Here is a 22,651-nt window from a genome sequence, read left to right as displayed (position 1 = left end):
TAGATAATTAAGTATCGCTGTGGCGAGAAGGTAAACTGCGCTTCCATGCGCTCTGGTTTCCATCATGGTGTTCCGTGTGCCAGAAGCGGTTTAGTCATGCTGGCCGCATGACCCTGAAAGCTGTCTGTGGACAAACACCAGCTCCCTTGGCTTGAAAAGCGAAATGAGCGCCGCAACTCCCTAGTCACCTTTGACTGGACTTAACTGTCCAGGGGCCCTTTACATTTTTACTTTTTACCAGACAGAAAGAATCAACAAGCAATGGTCTCACCGCACACTAATTTTTGGCCATTTTCATCTCAAAAAATTAAAGAGTTGGCCTTTGAACATGTTAAATCTTCTCTTACCTCTAAAAAAAAATCCAAAATGGTGCCCAAACGCTGCGGAGGGAAAGGAGCTGCAACACATGACCTCCTCAACACATGACCACGGACCTCTGCAGGTGGTGACAGAAAGTCATACTGCAATGGCAACAAGAGTTTTCCTTAATTTCAATTCATTAAATCTAGCACGTGGGGGGGCCACTTTATCTAATTATGTAATTCAGTATTTGAACTATTGGTATTAATAATTGTACAATAAACTGGTGTTGTTATAATGAGGCTATTATTGGATTGCAACTGAAACCTAATAAAAAAAATATTATTACAATAGTTTCCCTTAATTTCGGTAGAGGGCTTAATTTAAATGGGAACTGCTAAGCCTGGAATGGCAAGCACTGGTTTCCCAACGGAGATTCACTTCTGAGTAACAATGCCTGACCATAGCCACATGTTCTCTGAAGCTCCATAATTTTAAAAACAAGTTTATGTTTTAACATATGTGGATTGGGAGCTAAAGGAGAAGAACCACCAAAGGAGTGAAAATATAAGAGCAGAAACATTTCGTCGAATTAAAAACACCAACTTTTATTGTTTACAATGTCTTTAATGTAGTTTCTTGCAAAAAAATAAGTCACCAAGCCACAGCAATGCTAATTTATCAAATGCTGCTCTGTGGAGCAATTCCTCCCCCTGCCACGCGCCCCCCCCCCCCGCTATGAACATATTTTAAAGGCACTTTTGTCAAAACCGTTGAAGCTGAGAGCGCAAAAACGTATTCTCAGGTAATTCAATGTGGTTTCTATGACACCCCCCCCCCCGATCTTCACACAAATAGACCAAAACACACAGCAAAGCTATTTATGATGTGCAACTTAAAAGTTGCTTGCATAGTACGAATGTGCCCATTCTCCCTAATGACATCCTGGACCAGATTTGGAGAGGGTTTTTTAATGCCTTCCAAAGTCCAGTGAAGCCATAGAGAGATGGCAATTTATTCTGAGAGTTAAAGGCAGTGTGAAAGGGATGTGCACATGCTCTGCCTAATTTTACCATGGTTTATTTTTTTTTTGGTGTTTGTGCCTCTATCACCCCCCAAACCCCCCAAAAACTGACCTGAGCAGGTAGAACAGTGGGACAAAAAGAATATGTGCATCCGCTGTGGGAAGCGAAGTGTTTCGCAAACAATATGCTTTAGTTTCCCACCACACATATCCTGTGAGAACAGGATACTGCACTAGATGAACCACTGGCCTGATCCAGCACGATCCTTCTTATGTGCTTAATATTTAAGTCTCTTAAAAACTATCGTGTCTCCAGCTTGCAATATGTAACCTACATACCAGATTTCTGAGGAAGAAAGACTAGAAATTTCCAGAAAGAGCAATTTTATTTCTGGAGGGTGGGTATTTCAGTAGCTCTCGCAGAGCTAAAAGACTGGTTATTTCAACAACAGGCACAGGTTGGTTGTGGGTTTTTTTTAGTTTCCTTAACTACTGGATACATTAAAATAATAGGGAGGTACTATTCTCCATAACTGTTCTTTAAAAAAACAACCCACCATACTGAAGCCTACAGCTGGGTTCCAAGGGCTGTTCACATATTACTTGGAAAGTGAATTATTTCTTCCTCATAAACTATACCACATTCACACCATACATTTAAAATAGTATCATACCTCTTTAATAGACATGCACTGGGAACTGTAGCTTTCTCAAGGGTGCTGGCCTCACAGAGCTAGTTTCCCTAAACCCTTGAACTACAGTCAGCCTGGATAGTTCAGTTTGGTTAGAGCGTGGTTCTGATGACGCCAAGGTTGCAGGTTCAATCCCCGTATGGGAGAGCTGGGGGTTGGACAAAATTATCCTCGGAGTCTCTTTCAACTCTCTACAATTCTCTGATACAGTTCTTGGGGTTCTCCCCGTCTGTTCAAGTAGTATAATGGTGCTTTGAATGTATGGTGCGGATGCAAATGTCTTGGGTGTATATGGGTGCACTGACCCACCACTGCAAGGGAAAAGTATGTCTGAGCTAGACTGTGGTGCTAGTGTGTGCATTCAATACTCTTGCTTCCCTAACTGACCCCAGCCCACTCATTTCTTCTGGGGCTGCTTGCTATCAGGGTTCAGGGAAAAAGCTCCATGCAAATATACAGCACAGTATGGATTCCTCCCCAAATACTTAGGTGAAAGGGTTGTAGAACAACCAAGTCAATTACTATAGCAAGATGTATACCCACTATAAGAAATACCTGAACAGACCCATTGGTTCAAAATGCACCTAACATTTGATTGACTTAAAAATAATAATAATCCCTGGTTACTTCTCAATTAAGGCACATTCCAAACACAAGTGAGCATATTTAAAATGAGAGGAAGACATACACTTCCAATTACAGATATATAGTTGTTCTGCCCTCTTCCCACACACCCAATAGTAAAAGGCAAAGCATTTGGCTCAGTATGTTGAAATAAATAAAGAAGTTAAACCCAACATGCATGCATGAAGACACACACACACCCCTTTGTATTCCTCCCTCCCCCTTAATTATCCAATTAGAATAAGTCAAGTTAGGAAACTCAGGACCTGTTTGAACAACATTCTCCACAGAACAGGGTTGTACCCTCCTTTCCTCAACTCTTCTCACTGTGAAGAGAAATTAATGACTACGCATGATATCCCCTCAGAGATATTTAATCTTTAAAAAAGATTCTTTCAAATGATCAGGGGGATCCTGCTCTTGAGTAAAGGCAAGGTTGCCTGGTTTAGATATTCACTTCTTTTTGTGATTTACAGAGTGAGAGAGAAGCCCTGGAGATTTGGGGTGAGGGAGGAGAGAAGTCCATAATATTTTCCTTCCAGGTATTTTGGACTACAACTCCCATCAGCCACAGCCAGCAAACTATGGTTGCTGTTCCTCACATGGCTGAATAGCCTCAGTGCAAGAGGGAGAAGCGTGGTGGATGACTGCAGAACAGAGGATCTGTCTCCAAGCACAGGCAAGTTGGCTTTGCAGAAGAGAATTCCACCAGCATATTTTCTTCCCCCAGCAGCAAAACTTATAGTGACAGCAGCAGATCTCCATCTCAGTTTGTCTAGGACTAGACGATTTGTGGGTAGCTTTCCTTTGGCAACACAGCTGAGGAAGTGGAGCGGAAAAGTCCAAAGGTTACAAGAGGGCAAGAAAGCAGGTTAAGTGCCCCATCCTTTTAAAACTAGGTTGGACGTGAGGAACAGTGAGTATTCCAGCGGCGACTGTTGCTGTCGCCCGAGGAGATACTGGGAGATTGCTGAGGAACGTGGAAACTGCTTGCCAATTCAGAATTATACTTCGTGCATCTGATGAACCTCTCCACAAGAAGCTTATTGGCATAATAAAAATTGTTGGTCTTTTTAAGGTGTCGCAAGTTTCTGCCTTATTTATGCTCCTATATACAAGGCATAAAAATGAGGTGAATTGATTTATGTGCCTCCACAGAAATAGGAGGCTGTACAGCAGAAAGCTAAAGTTAAAGCCCATCCTCATTCATTTATGGAGTCCTAAGAAGGTCCTGTGAATGGTTTTGAGCACGCCTGATGCTATAAACACAGATTCTGACATTCTGGAAGAAGTATCTAGTTCGCTCCCGACTCTATGAGCCGATGATTCTAAATCTTGTAACCTAACAGCACTGCAATCATGTCACCTCTCCACACAGACAGTACAGAGAGGGCAGGGAGAAAACACAACATCCAAACAGGGCCTGAGTTTCAAAGGCATCCAGACGGATATTTTGAGAATTCGCACAAATATTTTAGGAGATGTCTTTATCTCCTCAAGCAATATACTAAAAAGGCCACTTTTTTAAGGAGCACACCAACATCACAAGGATGGTTTATACAAATCAAAGTGCACAAACCCCCTTTTTAGTCTGGTTTAAATGTGACTTTGCCTGCAGCTTGCATTGATGGTGTTAACATGCTATTAGGTTTTATATACAACCCCCTGCAAACTTTTCAATAACATGTTGCAAAAATAAAAACAGTGAATTTCACGTTTTAACATACAACACCGCAAGAAAAAATATTTTTTTGTTTGACATTTATACAATATTTAGTCCTTAGAATAGTAAACGTATCTGACAAAATATTTTTTTTTAAAAAAGAGACTACCTTATGAACCCAGGATTACAGACCTTTTGCCATTCCTCAGTGAGAAACAGATTGCATTGTAACAGTAAAAAAGGAATATGAAATTCAGCATACACGCATAAGGCAATCAAGAAATGGTACTTATGCAAGTCATTCCAAACCCCCCAATGTCAAGGACTTACAGGCATCATTGACAATGACGCTTTGTAGGCCCACTGACCTCAAGTGAGGGAGTTACATCACAAGTCAATGGTTCATCCACTGCTACAGACTACAGAGGCAGCCAAGGCCCAAGCTGCATAGTGCAGCCAACCCCCAACCCCCCCGGAAGAGTGGCAAATTCCTACTCACTGCTTAATAAGGTGCTTTCATATAGAGTTTCTGTTTATTTAGTGAACCCCAGGTCCTTAGTCTATCTATTGCTGCGCCTTCCCTGAAATCCTACCTATTTGCATAGGTGCCGCTGCCTTGCAAATGGAAATGGGCTTCGTCGGCTTACGAAATCTTTGGCTGTGCTGCACACACTGCTACTTTGCGAGCTTCTAGAGGCAAGCCCATACTGCAAACTGGGAAGCACAGTGAATGTTGCCTGACCTTCCAATACACAAGGCAGTGCTCCTCAGGCTTTGTGAAAGCACTACCTTGAGCAATACCTGGCCCATTCATTCAAGTGTGGCAGTAGTTTGCCAGTGATCAAGAGGCTGAGTGTGCTCACAAGAGGAATGCTAACAAGACACAGATGGACTGACTCAGGTAAGCAAGTGGATTTTTAACAGGGCAAAATGCACGCGGAATGCTTTTTGTGTGTCCATGGGCCACATCTCATGTTTGGCCCCAAGTCTCAGGCTTGCATTCTGCCCCTCTACCCCTTTCCCTCACCGCAGGGAGAAAGCATTGCATGATCTCTGTATTTGAACTTGCGATCTCTCTAACCATTCAGTTTGCCCCAAGACAGAAGGAGGACTTCAAGATCAACTTCAAGGAGGCTAGAAAGATCCATTTGGATTCAAACAAATACTGTGCAGTCCAGTTCGCTGTGCTTTTTCCCTGTGGTGGACAGAAACCCACATCAAACAGATAACTGGGTTGAGAACTTTGCTCTCAGAGTCAGAGCCTAAATATTTTTGTCACGCAAAGACACTTTTCAGGAAAAAGAGACCCAAGATATTAAAATTCCCTCTGCCAGCAGAACAGAATCAAAGCCCCCCCTTTTTTGATAATCCTATTTCTCTTCCCTCTTTTTTCTTTTCAGGTGTTTCAATACCTATGAAGACAAGAACAATCCTGTCTGCAAGAATGGGGAGCTGTATCAAAAGAGGTAAACTCAAAAGCAATTTTAGCAGCATTTTCCAGTCCTTCATACAGTAACCACAAGCACTGAATTTTCATAAACATTACCCAATTTTAAAATTGAATGGGGGGAAATGGCCCATAATTGCATAATACACCATCCATTTTAAAGCAGAAGTATTTCCCAAGTTTGTGCTACTGCTATTTATAGTGGAGAACATTGCAGTAAGCAATGGGCACCGTCCACGATGCAACTCTCTTGCGCAAGCCCCACTGAGGCACCACATGAATGGATGGGTGGTGCCTTCAGGCAGCTTTCAGACCTTCTCATGGGGCTAGCACAGCAAAACTTCCCAGTGGATTTTGCCCATGTGTCACTACTATTCCCTGAAAAATTTGACATATTTACGAACTCCTACAAACAGTTCTGAACTTTAAAAGAGAGACACACATAGCAAGAGTTTTGAGATTAAAATTCTTAATTGTCCATCCTACGGAAAGGCCTCAGAATGGCAAAATAAGGCATCCTTTTTTTTCATGTTGATTGTAATAAAACAGCAGGGATAAAATTCTGATAGGATGAGCAGCCCCTATTTAGGGTTCTCCAAGTCTTCTGTTGCACCTCTGGCATGCTAGCTTTTTGGTGATCCTATATCCACTGTGATTTTTGTATACAATGGGAATTTCTCAGTTCTTTCTACTGTGTATTTCAGAGTGTTTAAGCCATCAGAGTTCATCGTCTCCTTTGTGTGAGCAATTTTGTTGAACCTGCAAGAACAAGAGAGATTCACTGTTGGGAAATCTCCATTTGCAAATAGAACCTTCTTTTGCCTCCTCGAAAGGGTATTCGGGCTAATACGAAGAGAACAAAATATTTCATGTCCCAAATGCTCAAACCTAACATAAACATTTGTGCTGATATCACACAGAAATCTAGGAGATTATATATTATTGAACCAGCTAATAGTTTCAAGATGCGGCGCAAGCTTTCAAGTTTCACAAGGAAGAGTTAGGACTCAGGGATGGAAAGGGGCATAAAACAATCTCTTGCTTTTCCATTTGGCTTAGAGCCGAGAAGCCAGAGTAAACACGATGGTAGGCAGCAGACTTTTCCACCCGTGTGCCTGCTTCATTCACATCTAAAAGAGGAGGAGTAGTTTCGCTTTCTTACATAAAAAGTGTGTGCAGGTGGACAACAGAACCCTCAGCGCCAATTACTTCCTTGTGAACTATCACTTCAAGCATCTTTCTCTCCCAAGCTCAGCTCTGATGCTGAGGTGGAGCTGGGCTAGAGAGGAAAATATTCATAGAATCATAGAATAGAATCATAGAATCATAGAGTTGGAAGAGACCACAAGGGCCATCGAGTCCAACCCCCTGCCAAGCAGGAAACACCATCAGAGCACTCCTGACATATGGTCGTCAAGCCTCTGCTTAAAGACCTCCAAAGAAGGAGACTCCACCACACTCCTTGGCAGCAAATTCCACTGTCAAACAGCTCTCACTGTCAGGAAGTTCCTCCTAATGTTTAGGTGGAATCTTTTTTCTTGTAGTTTGGAACCATTCAAACTGCTGAGCAGAGGAAGATGGAGAATGGCAGGGTTATGTACCCCTCACCTGTACACTCTTTCCGTTGTAAAAAGACAGCCCCCCACCTTGCTCCCCCCAGCAACCAATTCTAAATATGAGCAGGCCATACAAGTCTCTCCACTGTTAGATTAAAGAAACAGAGAGCCAGCAAAATGTGGACGTGTTGTATCCAATGGTGTCCTTCATGCTGACGGAAAGCTCCTTTCACCCAGTCGTGGCTACCATTTTCAGAAATCAAGGTAGGCAATTTTTATTTTTTTGTGAATTCCTGCCCCCTGTGAGCCTCCAAGGTCTGCTTTGAAGGAACTTCCTGAACAGTGGGGGAGCTTGCAAGGGGGGGGGGAATTGGAGGAAATCACCTCCCACTGAAGGAAGCCTTGCTAGATCATAAATCCCGCTAGCAGCATGAGAGAGACCACCGGCTGCCACCCAGTACCACCGTTTGAAGATGTTTGTACAGAATGCAATGAAGAAGGACCTACCTCTGTGGGTTGGGCTCATTTTTGTTGTCTCTCGAATGGCGAATCATCCGGCATTTCCCAATTGCAGCATCTGGGCGGGAGATTCTCATGCCTTTGAAAACAATCCTGCAAAAGGCACATAAATAGAGAGGCTGTTGTTACATAAAAGCATAGCCATGCTTTAAACCAGAGATGGGATGGGATGCCTGTGGTCCTCCAGGTGTTGTTGAAGACCCCTGGTATAGCCAGTATGGCCAGAGTCAAGAGTACTATAAAGTCCAACATCATATGGAAAACCACAGTTTCCTTATCCCTGCTTTAGAGATGCCCATGGAACAAAACATAACAGTCCAGCTGAAAGTAGTTTATCAAATGAAAGTGAAATAACATTATCACTTATTGTCCTATAACACACTTATCTCATTATTATCTGTAGCACAGTAATTAATTTTTACTGTATTTCTGGTTTTTATGGAAGCCGCCCAGAGTGGCTGGGGAAACCCAGCCAGATGGGTGGGGTACAAATAATAAATTATTATTATTATTATTATTATTATTAATGCAATACCCCATAAGTCACTTTCACAAGTATATATAAAGATATATAAAGGAGATATATAGATCAGTTTTTATTGTCTACATGCTGGTTTAATCCCTGTGAATTCTGATGGCACTACCTCACTGTACTGGGCTGAAGGCTGATCCAGAAATAAGTCAGTATCTTCTTAAAAATGCAAATTCTAATGTACTTTCCCCGGTCATAATTAGCAATCCAAGAGATATTTGGCAGCTGTACCATCAGTTAATACAGATTAAGTGCCAAGACTCTTGGAAGGCTTCCACAACAATTTTTGTTCAACAAACTGTTCTCTGCCTGTCCCCTGCTCCATAATCTTATGTCCTTTATGTTCTCAAAGCTCTTCCCAGACCAGGCCCCATGGATTTCAGAAACTGCCTCTCCCTAGCCAGGCCCTGCTTTATATTCCTACTCTGTATAAGGTTGAGAATTGTTGTGCCTAGGAAGTAGGGCCTTGATATCTGTTGCAGAAATGTTGTGGCTATCATCTCCTTCTGGTAGGTATAATGTTGCTGCACACACACTTTTTTTTTTAAAAAAAATATTTTTATTAAGTTTCTTTTCTTATAGTCAAAGATATACAGAATACAGAAAAAAGAAAGAAAACAGAAAGAAAAAAGAAAATATGAAAAATCCAACTTTTCTTAATATTTTTAACAAACCAACTGGACTTCCCCACATCCTCCAAACCCTGCATTCTTTGTTATACAAACATCAGCAATTTATTACCTTATTTCATAACTTACTGTATCTTTCGATTTATCATGTTTCTAAATTCACAATATTTGTATCCCAATTTCTATGTACTTAAATTTAACATAATAAAGTTATTTCCTAATTCCACCTCTTATTTCTTGTATCTTAGTTTTCATTTTACCTAATCAAGTTGCTGAAGCTAAAGTTCCCTTAATCGTGCATTTTCTTAACATTCATACAGCTTATGGTGTTTTTGCAAATAGTCCTTAAATTTTTTCCAGTCCTCTTCCATTGTTTCTTCTCCCAAGTCTCGGATTCTGCCAGTCATCTCGGCCAGTTCCATGTAGTCCATCAACTGCGTCTGCCATTCCTCCAATGTAGGTAGATCTTGAGTCTTCCAATACTTAGCGATGAGAATTCTTGCTGCTGTAGTAGCATACATAAAGAAATTTCTATCCTTCTTTAACACTTTCTGGTCCACAATGCCCAGAAGAAAGGCCTCCGGTTTCTTAAGAAAGGTATACCTAAATACCTTTTTTAACTCGTTGTAAATCGCCTCCCAGAAGGCCTTCACTTTTGGACAAGTCCACCAGAGGTGAAAGAATGTCCCTTCCGCCTCCTTACATTTCCAGCATTTATTGTCAGACAGGTGATATATCTTAGCAAGCTTGACTGGGGTCATGTACCACCGGTATACCATTTTCATAATGTTTTCCTTCAAGGCATTACATGCCGTGAATTTCATTCCGGTGTTCCATAACTTTTCCCAGTCCTCAAACATGATGTTATGCCCAATATCCTGTGCCCATTTTATCATGGCAGATTTAACTATCTCATCCTGTGTATTCCATTTTAGCAGCAAGTTATACATTCTCGAAAGTACCTTAGTTTTTGGTTCTAACAGTTCCGTCTCTAGTTTCGATTTTTCCACCTGGAACCCAACCTTTTTATCCATTTTAAAAACCTCTAGAATTTGAGCATAATGTAGCCAATCTCGCACCTTATTTTTTAATTTTTCCAAGCTCTGCAGCCTCCAATTGTCTCCAGTTTTTTCAATTATTTCCCAATATTTCGGCCAGTAGGCCTCCATGTTAAGTCTTTTTCGGGCCTTAGCCTTCACCGGTGATAGCCACCTCGGGGTCTTACCCTCTAATAAGTCTTTGTATTTTGTCCAGACCATAAATAATGCTCTTCTGACAATATGGTTTTTGAACAATCTATGAACCTTAACCTTGTCGTACCACAAATATGCATGCCAACCAAACGCATTGTCAAACCCTTCCAGATCCAGGACATCAGTGTTCTCCAAAAGAAACCAATCTTTCAACCAGCAAAAGGCTGCAGACTCATAATATAACCTCAAGTCTGGCAGGGCAAACCCCCCTCTTTCTTTCGAATCAGTTAATATTTTAAACTTTATTCGGGGCTTTTTGCCCTGCCAGACAAACTTAGAAATATCCTTTTGCCACTTTCCAAAACATTCCACTTTGTCCACGATCTGTAGGGCCTGGAACAGAAATAACATTTTCGGCAATACATTCATTTTTATAGCTGCGATTCGGCCCAACAAGGAAAGTTTCAGTCTTGACCAAATTTCCAAATCTCTTTTGATTTCCGACCAACATTTTTCATAATTGTCTTTAAACAAATTCAAATTTTTTGAGGTCAGATGGACCCCTAGGTATTTCACCTTTTTAGCCACATTTAATTCTGTCTCTTTCTGAAACTCCTCTGTTTCTGCAGAAGTCAAATTTTTAGCCAAAACCTTAGTTTTTTGCTTATTCAACTTAAATCCCGCCACCCGACCAAATTCGTAAATCAATTCTAAAACTTTTTTTGTACTGGGTACTGGCTCCTGTAATGTTAAAACCAAATCATCTGCAAATGCTTTCAGTTTATATTGTTTCACTCCGACCTGAATTCCTTGTACCAACCGGTCCTCCCTGATCATGTTCAAAAGCACCTCCAGGACTGAGATAAATAAAAGAGGGGATAGGGGGCACCCCTGTCGTGTCCCTTTTTCAATTATAAACTCCTCTGTCACCACATTGTTCACTATCAATTTAGCTTTTTGCTCTGTATAAATTGCTTCTATTCCATTTTCAAACCCCCGTCCCACTCCCATCCTTTCCAAATTTTTCTTCATAAACATCCAGGAAATATTATCAAAGGCTTTCTCCGCATCAATAAAAATTAACACCGCTCTCGTATTAATATTTGTTTGTAGAAATTCCAAAATGTCAATGATGTTTCTGGTGTTGTCAAACAAATGTCTACCAGGGAGAAAGCCCGCCTGGTCCTTATGGATCACTCCATTAAGTACTTTTTTGAACCTACTTGCCAGAATGTCCGCAAAAATTTTATAATCCACATTTAGGAGTGAGATGGGGCGGTAGTTCTTGAGTTGGGTATTTTCAGTCTCTGATTTGGGTATCAATGTGATGAAAGCTTCTTTCCACGTTTCCGGTGCCTTCTTCCCCTCCATAATCTGGTTGCAAACCTCCATCAAAGGTTGTATCAAATAATCTTTCAAAATCTTGTAATATTTGGAGGTTAGTCCATCAGGGCCTGGAGATTTGCCTAATTGTAAGTTCTGGATGGCACCTTCAATTTCTTGTTGTGTTATTTTACAGTTCAGGATTGTTCTCTTTTCCTGAGGTAATTTTGGTAATCCATTAATTTTTAAAAATTGATCCACCTCAAACTCTTCCTGTGGCCCCTGTGCATAAAGTTCTTTAAAATATCTCTGGAAACACTTTCTAATTTCTTCTGGTTTCTGAACAATTCTCCCTTCAGTCTCTAGATTTGTAACTGTATTTAATTTTTGTCTCTTTTTTAACTGCCATGCTAGCAGTTTCCCACATTTATTCGCTGATTCAAATGATCTTTGCTTCATTTGTTTGATTTTCCATTCCACCTCTTGATTTATCAATTTCGAATATTGTGCTTGGTAGAATTTCACTTCTCTCAGCACCTCCTTCGACTTTGGCCTAGATCTTAGTTTTTTCTCTCCTTCTCTTATTTTCTCCAATATCTTATCCTTCTTTTCATTCCAGAGTCTTTTCTTAATCGTATTTTGTTGTATCAGAAACCCTCTCATAACTGCTTTACTTGCGTCCCAGATTGTTCTTTTTTCCACCGTAGTATTTAAGTTTATCTCAAAATAGTCTTTTAAAGTTTTTTGGGCCTTCTTCACAATCTCCTGATCTCTTAATAAGGTGTCATTCATTTTCCATCTAAAAGAGCCGGTTAAATTAAGTCTCAGTTCCACTTTCAAGGCATTATGGTCGGAGCAGGTTCTTGGGCAGATTTCCACTTTTCTAGTCTTGGGTGCCAGTCCTCTAGTTGTCCATATCTGGTCGATTCGTGTCCATGACAGGTGAGCCTCAGAAAAGAAGGTTCCTTCTTTACCTAGGGGGTTCTTTATCCTCCATATGTCAATCAAATCCATATTGTCAGTTAATTCAAAAAAAGTTTTAGGTAGCCTGCCGTCTTTTGTTATGTTTTGATTATGTGACTTGTCCATATTTGTTGATACGACCCCGTTCATATCTCCCATCATAATGATGTTGGAGTAGTCCAAATAGTCCAGCATAGTCTCATGCAGCTTCTTGAAAAATTCTGATTTCCCCTCGTTTGGTGCGTATATTCCTAGTATCAAAAATTTTTCTCCTTGTGTCTGAATTTCAATCGCCAGAATTCTTCCTTGTTCATCTTTAAATAAAAATTTTGGTGACAGGCTCTCCTTTGCATATATCACCACTCCTCTTTTCTTGACTTTGTCCGATGAAATAAATTCCTGGCCTAATCTTTTGTTAATTAACACTTTCCTATGGAGCCTAGTCACATGAGTTTCTTGCAAACAGATAATGTCCAATTGTTCCTTTTTCAAGATATGAAATACTTTTCTTCTTTTTTTCCGGGGAATTTCCACCATTTATATTCCAACCGCACACACACTAAAGGCTCCTGCCACGTTAACAAAACTGTGGTTTCCAAGTCATAAGCAGTATTACTGTTTATTCCACATTAGTCAGACACTGCCTGTGTAGACACTATACCTTTAAAACACATTTGAAGTACAGCCATACCTCAGGTTGAAGTAGCTTGGGGATAACCATCTTCGGGTTGTGCACTGCGGCGACCCAGAAGTAACGGAGCCTGTTACTTCTGGGTTTTGCCGATCGCGCATGCGCAGACGGTCAAAATGACATTATGCGCGTGTGCAGAAGCGGTGAATCGCGACCCGCGCAGAAGCGCGGACGTGGGTTGCGTTCGCTTCTGGATGCGAACAAGGCTTCGGAACGGATCCTGTTCGCATCCAGAGGTACCACTGTACTTTTCCCCCCTCAAAGAATTCTGGGTACTGTAGTTTACTCCTCACAGAGTCACAGTTCCTAGCAACCCTTCACAAAACACAGTGCCCAGAATTCTTTGAGAGGCAAAGTGTGCTTTGGATGTGTGCACACAGTCACCGTCCGGGGGCACTGTGCTTAGTTTGTGCGCTGCAGTTTAGGAAGTGGTAAAAACAGTTCAACTATGGAACCGTTTCCAAAAGGAATTGGGGGCTTTCTTCCTTTAAGCAAGAGTCGGGATGCTTTTGCTCTGGGTTGCCTAGAAGCCTCCATGCCTGCCCCCCAACTCTTACAGTTCAGCCTGGCTTTTAGTCCATACAACCCATTTCATTTGACTTTTAGTTTTTGTTGGACAGCTTTTCCCAATTCCCCAACGTTTGTGCTTACATTGTGTTTTTCAGCTATGGGCGTAAGGAGGGTAGAAGTGGCACTAACTAAATAAATAATTGTCAAGAGCTGTTTACCATCTCATGTCAAGAACGGCTCACCCTTAAGGAGCACTGAAATAAGAAGTAGCTGAAAACATGTCTTCAGCCTAGCAATAAAGGGCTTGAGGGCTGAAAAGCAGGTTTCTTGGTCTTGTAACTCTGCTTTTAACTTTTAACAGAGTTAACATTTGGCTTAACGTTTAGCATCACGGCCCTCTGCCATTACTGGAACGCCCGTTCTTTAAATGAAATGGGATACTTCTGAGCATGCTCAGAGTTCCTTTGGCTTCTGACAGTTCCAACATCCTGTGCACAACACACTTAGAATTAAAAGAGTAGGAAGTCTGACCAGGGTTCCCAGAGCCCCAGTACCTTTATTTTGAGAAAACGAAACAGTGAATTCATTTCCTTTGACAGTATTCTTAAAACACCATCTACATTTTTTAAAAAAGCATTTAAGACTTAGGCATCTTAAATTCCTAATACTGTTGCGGCAAGAGTATTGTTAGCCCAGAAATGGAAACAAGAAGAAATTCCGACGAAAGACGAATGGCAGACGAAATTAATGGACTATGCAGAATTGGACAAAATGACAGGAAGGATTCGAAACCTGCGGGACCAGAGATTTACAGAAGATTGGAAGAAGTATATGAATTATTTGAAGAGCAACTGTAATTATTTGAAGAGCAACAAATTACGCTAGTAGGACTACAAGAAGTTTTGTAAGGAGAAATATACGAAGTGTTACAAAGTAGAAAAAAGATAGAGATATTGGTTATGAGTTTGAAATGTAATAGGGAAAATAAGAAATGCATACTGAGAGATTAGATTGGAAAATTTTCAGACAGGATGGATGGAAGTCAAAAATTTGAATAAGATGTAAAAGTATGTTTAATTACTGTTGAAAATGATATGTTAAAAAAAACACTAATAAAAAATTATATCTTTTAAAAAAATAAATAAATCCCCACACTGTTGTGCCTGCAATCCATACTCCCCACTTTTTCTACTCTTCCGAAGACGTGAACATCCTGGCCTTACTATGTAAAGACTTCCTGGAACTTCCAAAGACCAACAGCATACTTCCCTACAGTACTAAGTGAAGAGGAAGCAAGCTTTCATAGAATCATAGAATCATAGAGTTGGAAGAGACCACAAGGGCCATCGAGTCCAACCCCCTGCCAAGCAGGAAACACCATCAGAGCACTCCTGACATATGGTTGTCAAGCCTCTGCTTAAAGACCTCCAAAGAAGGAGACTCCACCACACTCCTTGGCAGCAAATTCCACTGTCAAACAGCTCTTACTGTCAGGAAGTTCTTCCTAATGTTTAGGTGGAATCTTCTTTCTTGTAGTTTGGATCCATTCAAACTACAGAGCCTGAATGGAAACACTTGGCTGCCAAAGGCTTGACCCTGACAGTGGGAAGACAGACTCTTGTTTGCTCTGCAGTTTAGTGAGCGGCGCTAAAGAGACAAGGAGAAGTGACCCCAGCGCAGTGGAGAGCAGCAGACTGTCCCAGGATCTCCTGCTTTCTGCCAGCTCCGTTTGACAGCGAGCCAGGAAGAAAAGGGAAACAATGGAGGAGCTCCAGTCCCTGGCCTTCTTTGGATACCAGACACTGCAGGCTAATGTCTGGAGTTCAAGCTGAAATACAAACAAGTTAAGCTATTTGCTAATGTCACAGCCAGGAAGGCAGGTGTGGCAGCTGGGGACAGGTTACATAGCCAGCGGGATTTCTTTCACCACTTCCTGGCACATGCTTCTAAGCAGCCACTTTCTTGGTCAACTATGGGATGCTAAGAAGCGCCTCCTATAGTAAGTGCACACAAGGAATGGGATTCAATGTCACACTATGACGAATGTCCTGCTTATTCAAACATTTCGGTTTGCCAGACGAGCAATCCCTCTCTCCTCCTCCTTCTCTAAACAGCAAAAGAAATCTATATTAATTGGGAGACACAGGAGCCTTACCTGTTATAAATGTCATCATCTTCACCACCCCAGCCCCAATAATTATTGGGAAAGCCATTGATTTTTTGGAACTGCTCCTTGCTCAAAGCAGACACTCCTCCAAAATACTGATTGTAAGGCAAGCTGAAAGAGAGAAAAGCAACTCATTAAAAAAAATAGTTTTTGCTATCACCAAGACGTTAGGATTGCTCGTCTAGTTGCAATTGTAAGTTAAAGTATTAATAATTGCATTAATAAGAACAGTAACAGCAACAAGTATTTTATTATCTGTACCCTGCCCATCTGACTGGGTTGTCCCAGCCACTCTGGGTGGCTTCCATTAAAGTAATTATAAAATGTAACATCAATAAATGCCATAGAAATATGTACTTCAACACACACACAAAATCCTGAATGCCTTAAAGAGAATAATTTATGTTACTAAAGATCAGGATGTAGTAAGCTCAGAATTCACTCAAACCCTTCCCCCACCCCAGGTAAGTTGGACTGTTATTGCACTAAATGAAGGCAACTGGTTTTCATTTTCTGCCCTATCAGAAATACAGCAGAATGTAATAACTGCATAGTTATCAGAATTCTTTTTTTTTTTTTTGTACTTAGCACATTACACACCTCAAGACTTCACTTTTCAGGCAATCATCTTCCCACCAATATAGCAACAGCCCATTTGATATCTCCAAAACTCAGTGGCGTAGCGTGGGGGGTGCAGGGGGGGCCGGCCGCACCGGGCACAACATCTGGGGGTTAGGGTTAGGGGGCACAAATCCACGGGTTAGGGGGCGCAAATTACTTGCCTTGTCCCGGGTGCTGACAACCCACGCTACGCCACTGCCAAAACTTGTTCCTAATGAAATTGCAGACATAACCTGCAAGCATTTTCAGGCCTAATTTAGCCATGACAATAAACCATAATTTCCTGTTATATGTTCAGGCCATGATGATCTTGCCTCTACCCCCTTTCCCTTTTCTCTGTCAAGTGCCAGAGGAGAAGTGAGTGCAGAAAAATAGCAGCTTATTCATATTACGGGAAACAAGGCTTCCCCATTACGTCTAAAATGGACCTCAGACCTTGCTTCCCACAAGGCAAATGGTTTTACTGTTGTTGTTTTAAAAACACATCATTATTTTTTATATAAACTGTTCTGAGAGCCTCTTGGCTGAAGAACAGTAAGTAAAGTATCTAAAGAAGCAAATAAAAATAAACTTTAGGCAAACAGATCACAAATTTGAGAGTAGAGCAATTCCAGAGAAGAGGGAAGTAGGCCACTTTGGAACATAAGTAATCCAAGTGCAGAGTGAGCAAGCTGACATGGATACAGGTTGCGAACATTAATCCACTCTTGATATTAACAGCCATGCTATTATGATGTGATTTTTTGCTAGCGTCGAATAAATGTTAGCAATTGATCTCTTACCGGAATCCAAATTTATCCATCGACACAGAGAGGTGCCTGGGTTGACTGTAACACTTGTATATATTTCTGTCATCCATAGGGATTAGGTCAACATCGCTGAATACAAAGCAGTCATAATCGTATTCTTTCAAAGCTTCTGTGAAGCCTATGTTCAGAAGCTTTGCACGGTTAAATGTTGCTTCTCCACCCTAATGTAAGAAAAAGAAGGGCTATTAAGCACAGTCAATAAAAGCTGGTTAACATTTACTATTTATTATAGGCCTGCCCCTTCACAAGCAGTAATGTAGACATGCGGGCGGCAAAGTTCTCTCAAACGTTTCATTCACCATGTTTTTCTGTTCAGTTTAGCTTAAAATTATAAAATCAGCTGGTTCAACCCAAAAGAAGCATGCTTTTTCCAGGGTCTTGCTTGTTTTGCATTCCACACAGACCTCTCTTGAAACATTGGGGAGGCTGAAATCATATGCACCAAGTCCCTATCATTGTAAGGAATATCACAGCTTTCCAACATCCTAAAATATTCTCTTCCACAGAGAAGGCCTGTTATTGTGTTGCCACCCTCTGGGTGAGGAATTGCGGTCCAGACCCATTTAAGGCTTTATAGGTCAAAACCAAGGGAAGTAATAGTGCCACTGTATTCTGCTCTGGTCAGACCTCACCTGGAGTACTGTGTCCAGTTCTGGGCACCACAGTTCAAGAAGGACACTGACAAACTGGAACGTGTCCAGAGAAGGGCAACCAAAATGGTCAAAGGGCTGGAAACGATGCCTTATGAGGAACGGCTAAGGGAGCTGGGCATGTTTAGCCTGGAGAAGAGGTTGTTAAGGGGTGATATGATAGCCATGTTCAAATATATAAAAGGATGTCACATAGAGGAGGGAGAAAGGTTGTTTTCTGCTGCTCCAGAGAAGCGGACACGGAGCAATGGATCCAAACAACAAGAAAGAAGATTCCACCTAAACATTAGGAAGAACGTCCTGACAGTAAGAGCTGTTTGACAGTGGAATTTGCTGCCAAGGAGTGTGGTGGAGTCTCCTTCTTTGGAGGTCTTTAAGCAGAGGCTTGACAACCATATGTCAGGAGTGCTCTGATGGTGTTTCCTGCTTGGCAGGGGGTTGGACTCGATGGCTCTTGTGGTCTCTTCCAACTCTATGATTCTATGATTCTATGGACCTCTTGAGGAGGAGACACACAATGAAGGGCCTCAGAAGATGATCTCAGGGTCCGGGTAGGTTCGCATGGAAAAAGGCAGTCCTTGAGGAATTGCGGTCCTGACCCATTTAAGGCTTTATAGGTCAAAACCAGTACATTGAATTGGGCCTGGAAACTAATTGGTAGCCAATGTAGTTGGACCAGGATCGGTGTAATATGCTCAAACCATCTTGCTTCTGTGACCCGGCCGCTGAATTCTGCACTGGTTGGACAGTCGTTCCAGAAGGATATCAAAAGCCGCTGAGAGGTCAAGAAGAATTAACAGGGACATGTTCCCCTTGTCTCTCTCTTGACGGAGGTCATCATACAGGGTGACCAAGCAGTTTCGGTGCCCAAACCAAGCCTAAACCTTGTCTGGTCTGCAACCACTCGCTCCAGAACCTTGCTTATAAACCACTTACATTTTGGTACGCCCCAGCGACCTCCAAAAATGTATCAGCCAGATGATTCCACCAGATCCCAATCTCATTTCATAAAATCATAGAGTTGGAGGAGACCACAAGGGCCATCGAGTCCAACCCTCTGCCAAGCAGGAAACATCATCAGAGCACTCCTGACATATGGTTGTCAAGCCTCTGCTTAAAGACCTCCAAAGAAGGAGACTCCACCACACTCCTGGGCAGCAAATTCCACTGTCAAACAGCTCTTACTGTCAGGAAGTTCTTCCTAATGTTTAGGTTTATGGGATATGGAGTGTGTGAATTTATGGGATATGGAGTGTGTGTGAAGAGAGATCAGCATCAGAAAAGATTTATGATTTTTTAAAAATGTCAATAAGAAGCTTATTTTCCTTATTCAAGGCCTTGACTTCTCCCTGAAGTTCACAGGTGACCCCATTTTTGTCTCCCGCCATGGTTTGTGATCCACTGAACAACTCTAACCCAGAAGGTTCTGTAGGAGCCTGGAAATATCACTTGACCTGCTCTGACCTATTGCTTTCTTATGGGCAGGGCACACACAGACCCCTCCTTGGCACAAAATTAGGTAACATGAAGGATTGTACTTGAAACCAGTCTGTTAGGGAGCTGGTTGGCTGCTGAGCTACAGTTATACAGTGGTACCTCGGTTTTTGAGTGTCTTGGAACCTGAACACCGAAAACCTGCAAGTAATTGCTTCCATTTTTGAATGGCCTCGGAAGTTGAATGGCTTCCACTGCGTTTTTTTTCTTTTTCTCCATCGACTTTGCCAACTGCCCTTTGCAGTTGTCGAATGTTTCAGAAGTTGAACGGTCTTGTGGAACCGATTCTGTTCGACAACCGAGGTACCACTGTACTAATACAGTGACACCTTGGTTTACAAACTTAATCCGTTCTGGAAGTCTGTTCTTAAACCGAAACCGTTCTTAAACCGAGGTGTGCTTTCCCTAATGAGGCCTCCCGCTGCCGGTGCCCTTCCAACGTTCAGATTCTGTTCTTAGACCGAGGTAAAGTTTGAAAACCAAGACACTACTTCCGGTTTTGCTGAATTTGAAAACCGAATCGTTCATAAACAGGACTGTTCTTCAACCAAGGTACCACTGTATAGGAAATTGATAAGGACTCATTTCCTCCCAGTAAGTGATAGGTTAGAAGTGGTACCTAACCTCTATAAAAAGGGTTTAATCCTATAGAAGAGGAGGAAGATATTGGAGGCAATTTGGATCTCACTCAATACAATACTGAACCTCTGATGCAGCTGTGCTTCTTATTACTATATTTATGTAGGTGTGTAAAAGAGTTACTCCTCCTGAGGAGCACAATAAATGATGTTATGTGGAGTGGTACCTCCCTGAGGTCCTAGATTTAGGATTAGTTGTGTACTTGATGAGATCCCACATTCAAAATAAAACATGGCATCTTCTAGATTAGAAGGTAGCTAGTAAACCTTCTCTCTGTAAGAAGTGAAGTGGGAGAGAAAGGACGTTGAGTTCTCAGTTTCATTCTGGGATATTATTCTTGGAACCAAAGTAATAAGCAAGAAGGCCTGTGGAGACTGATAAGAGGAAATACAAGGAAAAACCTGTTTTTTTGTTTTTAAAAGATTGGGACAGGAGGATGCTGCTGTATTTTGGGAGTTCCCTAATTTTCATGTAATTCATACTGTTTTTTTTATGCAATACAAGGGAGTAAAAGATACCTGAAGGTGCTCTTAAATATACCTTATTCTTATAGCTATTTTAATAAGTAAATGGTTTCTGCAACAATGTACTGTCAGTTTGTTTTCAGAGTTTCTAAATTGTAATCTGCTCTGCTCTGACTTTCAAATATAATGAAGTTGTTTACAAACTTGGCAAGAATTCCAGGATTCTTTAATCCTTAAATCAACGAAACTAAAAAGTGTCCTTGCCAATTTAAGGAGGATATAGGACATGGCTGAAACCACACGTTTCTCTTAATTAACCCTTCAGGAAAACCAGCTAGGGCCGACTGCACACACAAAAAAGCAGCTCTCGATTACTATAGAAACATAAAAGCCAAATTGTAAGAAAGGAGAATTAAAATGTGATGCTCATTCGAGAAAAGTTTCTCATGAGCAAGTATTTCAGATGTATATTAGGGGATTGCTTTGCTTCCAAAAGTGTAGAGAAAACTGTTCTAAAAATTATGTATGCCTAGCAAATTCCAAGCCAGAATAGCTTTCATAAATGCTATAACTTGGTGCTCAGCTTACTAGGGTTAAACAGAGATTAATTGACCACATGTTAGAGGGGCCTCACATTTTAGCCCCCAACAACTGTATAGTGGATGTAGGTAAGGCAAAGAGAGAGCAAAACTCACGGCCAAGTGGGATTTGATGTTCTATCCACTACTCACATAGGAAGCTGCCTACTAAGTAGAAGAAGAGTTTGGATTTGATATCCCGCTTTATCACTACCCGAAGGAGTCTCCAAGCGGCTAACATTCTCCTTTCCCTTCCTCCCCCACAACAAACACTTTGTGAGATGAGTGGGGCTGAGAGACTTCAGAGAAGTGTGACTGGCCCAAGGTCACCCAGCAGCTGCAGGTGGAGGAGCAGGGAATCAAACCCGGTTCACCAGATTAGGAGTCCACCGCTCTTAACCACTACACCACACTGGCTCCCTAGTGTGGGAGTAAGAACATTTGGTCCATCTAGCTCAGCACATTGATTGACAGTGGCTCTCTGAGTGATAAAGGTAAAACAGGATCTACTGGTAGATCTCTGGGTAATTTGCAGTAGATCACAAAGGATTTCTCGCTCCCCATTGATTAACAAAAGCAACTCCATCACCAAATTGGGCTACTGAAATGGAGAAAGCTAGGGGGGACGGGACTGAGTATGGATATTCGAGTAAAGGCCTGTGAGCTCAGTTCTGGTAATGAAAAGAAAATCCTGGGCTGAAATGACCCCAAGGTGCCTTGCTCCTTAATTCAAAGTGCACGCTGGCTGTTTCTTTAAGCCAGTGTTTGGCTCTAGTGGGTGGACTTCGTGTTTTGAAGTAAAAGCAACGTAGACCTTGCAAGCTTAAAGTCTGTCCAGCCTGACACTGCCTCTCTCATTTCTATGTAACTGCTAAATTAATTTAATATTCTATATTATAGTTTCCCCTGTGACATTGTTACTTCTCAAGTCTTCAGAAAGGAGAAGGGCAGGAGATGAATTTAACAAAACAAAGTGTTATCAGCAAGTTTGCACTTGTTCGCCTTAGTGGCGTAATCTCACAACCCGTTTGCTATCGGCATGGCTCAAGTCCAGACACATGAAAGCAACAATCCCAGTTGGGTTATGTGAAATGGCACTGAACCTTTATGGACAGAAAAGCTTTGTAATAATGACCCCTCAAGCATTCACCCATCCAAGATCCTAACAGCAGGACAAATGTAGAACCACAGCTTCCATGACTTCTCACAGCTTCCAGATAAACACCTGCTGGGTGTGTGTGTGCTCAGCTAATAATTTATGTTTACCTCATATCAAGCAAACAGGCGTTCCATGCAGAAAAACACTGATAACAATGCAGATAACACTGAAACCACAATTCATGCCAGCATTCAAGGTTAGCATTAGAAAGTGCTGCAGGACAGGAGAAGCCCTAATGAAGAGACGACAGGTGTTCTTTCTCCTTTAAGGCTTATTGTGACAATCTTGCAACTCTTTCTTTTGTGACAGTACAGTTGTATTGCTAGGTCTTTACCCTCTTTAAAGCCTATTTAAATGTACACTCTCCAGAACAGGATTTTTTAATTGTAGCAGCAGAGTAACAT

General features: G+C 41.6%; 2 protein-coding genes across 3 annotated transcripts in view; one reads left to right on the top strand and one right to left on the bottom strand.

The window, feature by feature from the left end:
• The window catches only part of ELP1 (elongator acetyltransferase complex subunit 1), a 192,582-nt gene that overhangs the window by 129,644 nt on the left and 40,287 nt on the right, over positions 1-22,651 (top strand). The gene's annotated exons all lie outside the window — the stretch shown is intronic.
• B4GALT1 (beta-1,4-galactosyltransferase 1) overlaps positions 891-22,651 on the bottom strand; it is a 52,224-nt gene continuing 30,463 nt past the window's right edge. The window contains exons 3-7 of one of the 2 annotated variants that reach the window (XR_014559385.1): positions 17,237-17,424; positions 15,822-15,944; positions 7,814-7,918; positions 3,726-6,509; positions 891-3,099 (exon numbers count right to left, since the gene is read on the bottom strand). Coding sequence is in view for 1 of the 2 variants with exons in the window: in XM_083719616.1 (XP_083575742.1) it covers positions 6,374-6,509; positions 7,814-7,918; positions 15,822-15,944; positions 17,237-17,424 (552 nt within the window). In the remaining variant the exon portion in view is untranslated. Of the gene's footprint in view, positions 3,100-3,725; positions 6,510-7,813; positions 7,919-15,821; positions 15,945-17,236; positions 17,425-22,651 lie in introns of those variants that run through there. The other variant, XM_083719616.1, reaches the window with a different exon arrangement.

The sequence above is a fragment of the Podarcis gaigeae genome (assembly GCF_964106915.1).
Source record: "Podarcis gaigeae genome assembly, chromosome: 17".
Lineage (NCBI taxonomy): Eukaryota > Metazoa > Chordata > Lepidosauria > Squamata > Lacertidae > Podarcis > Podarcis gaigeae.
The sequence above is the reverse complement of the archived record's forward strand: the minus strand, read 5'-3'. Positions and strand labels throughout refer to the sequence as shown.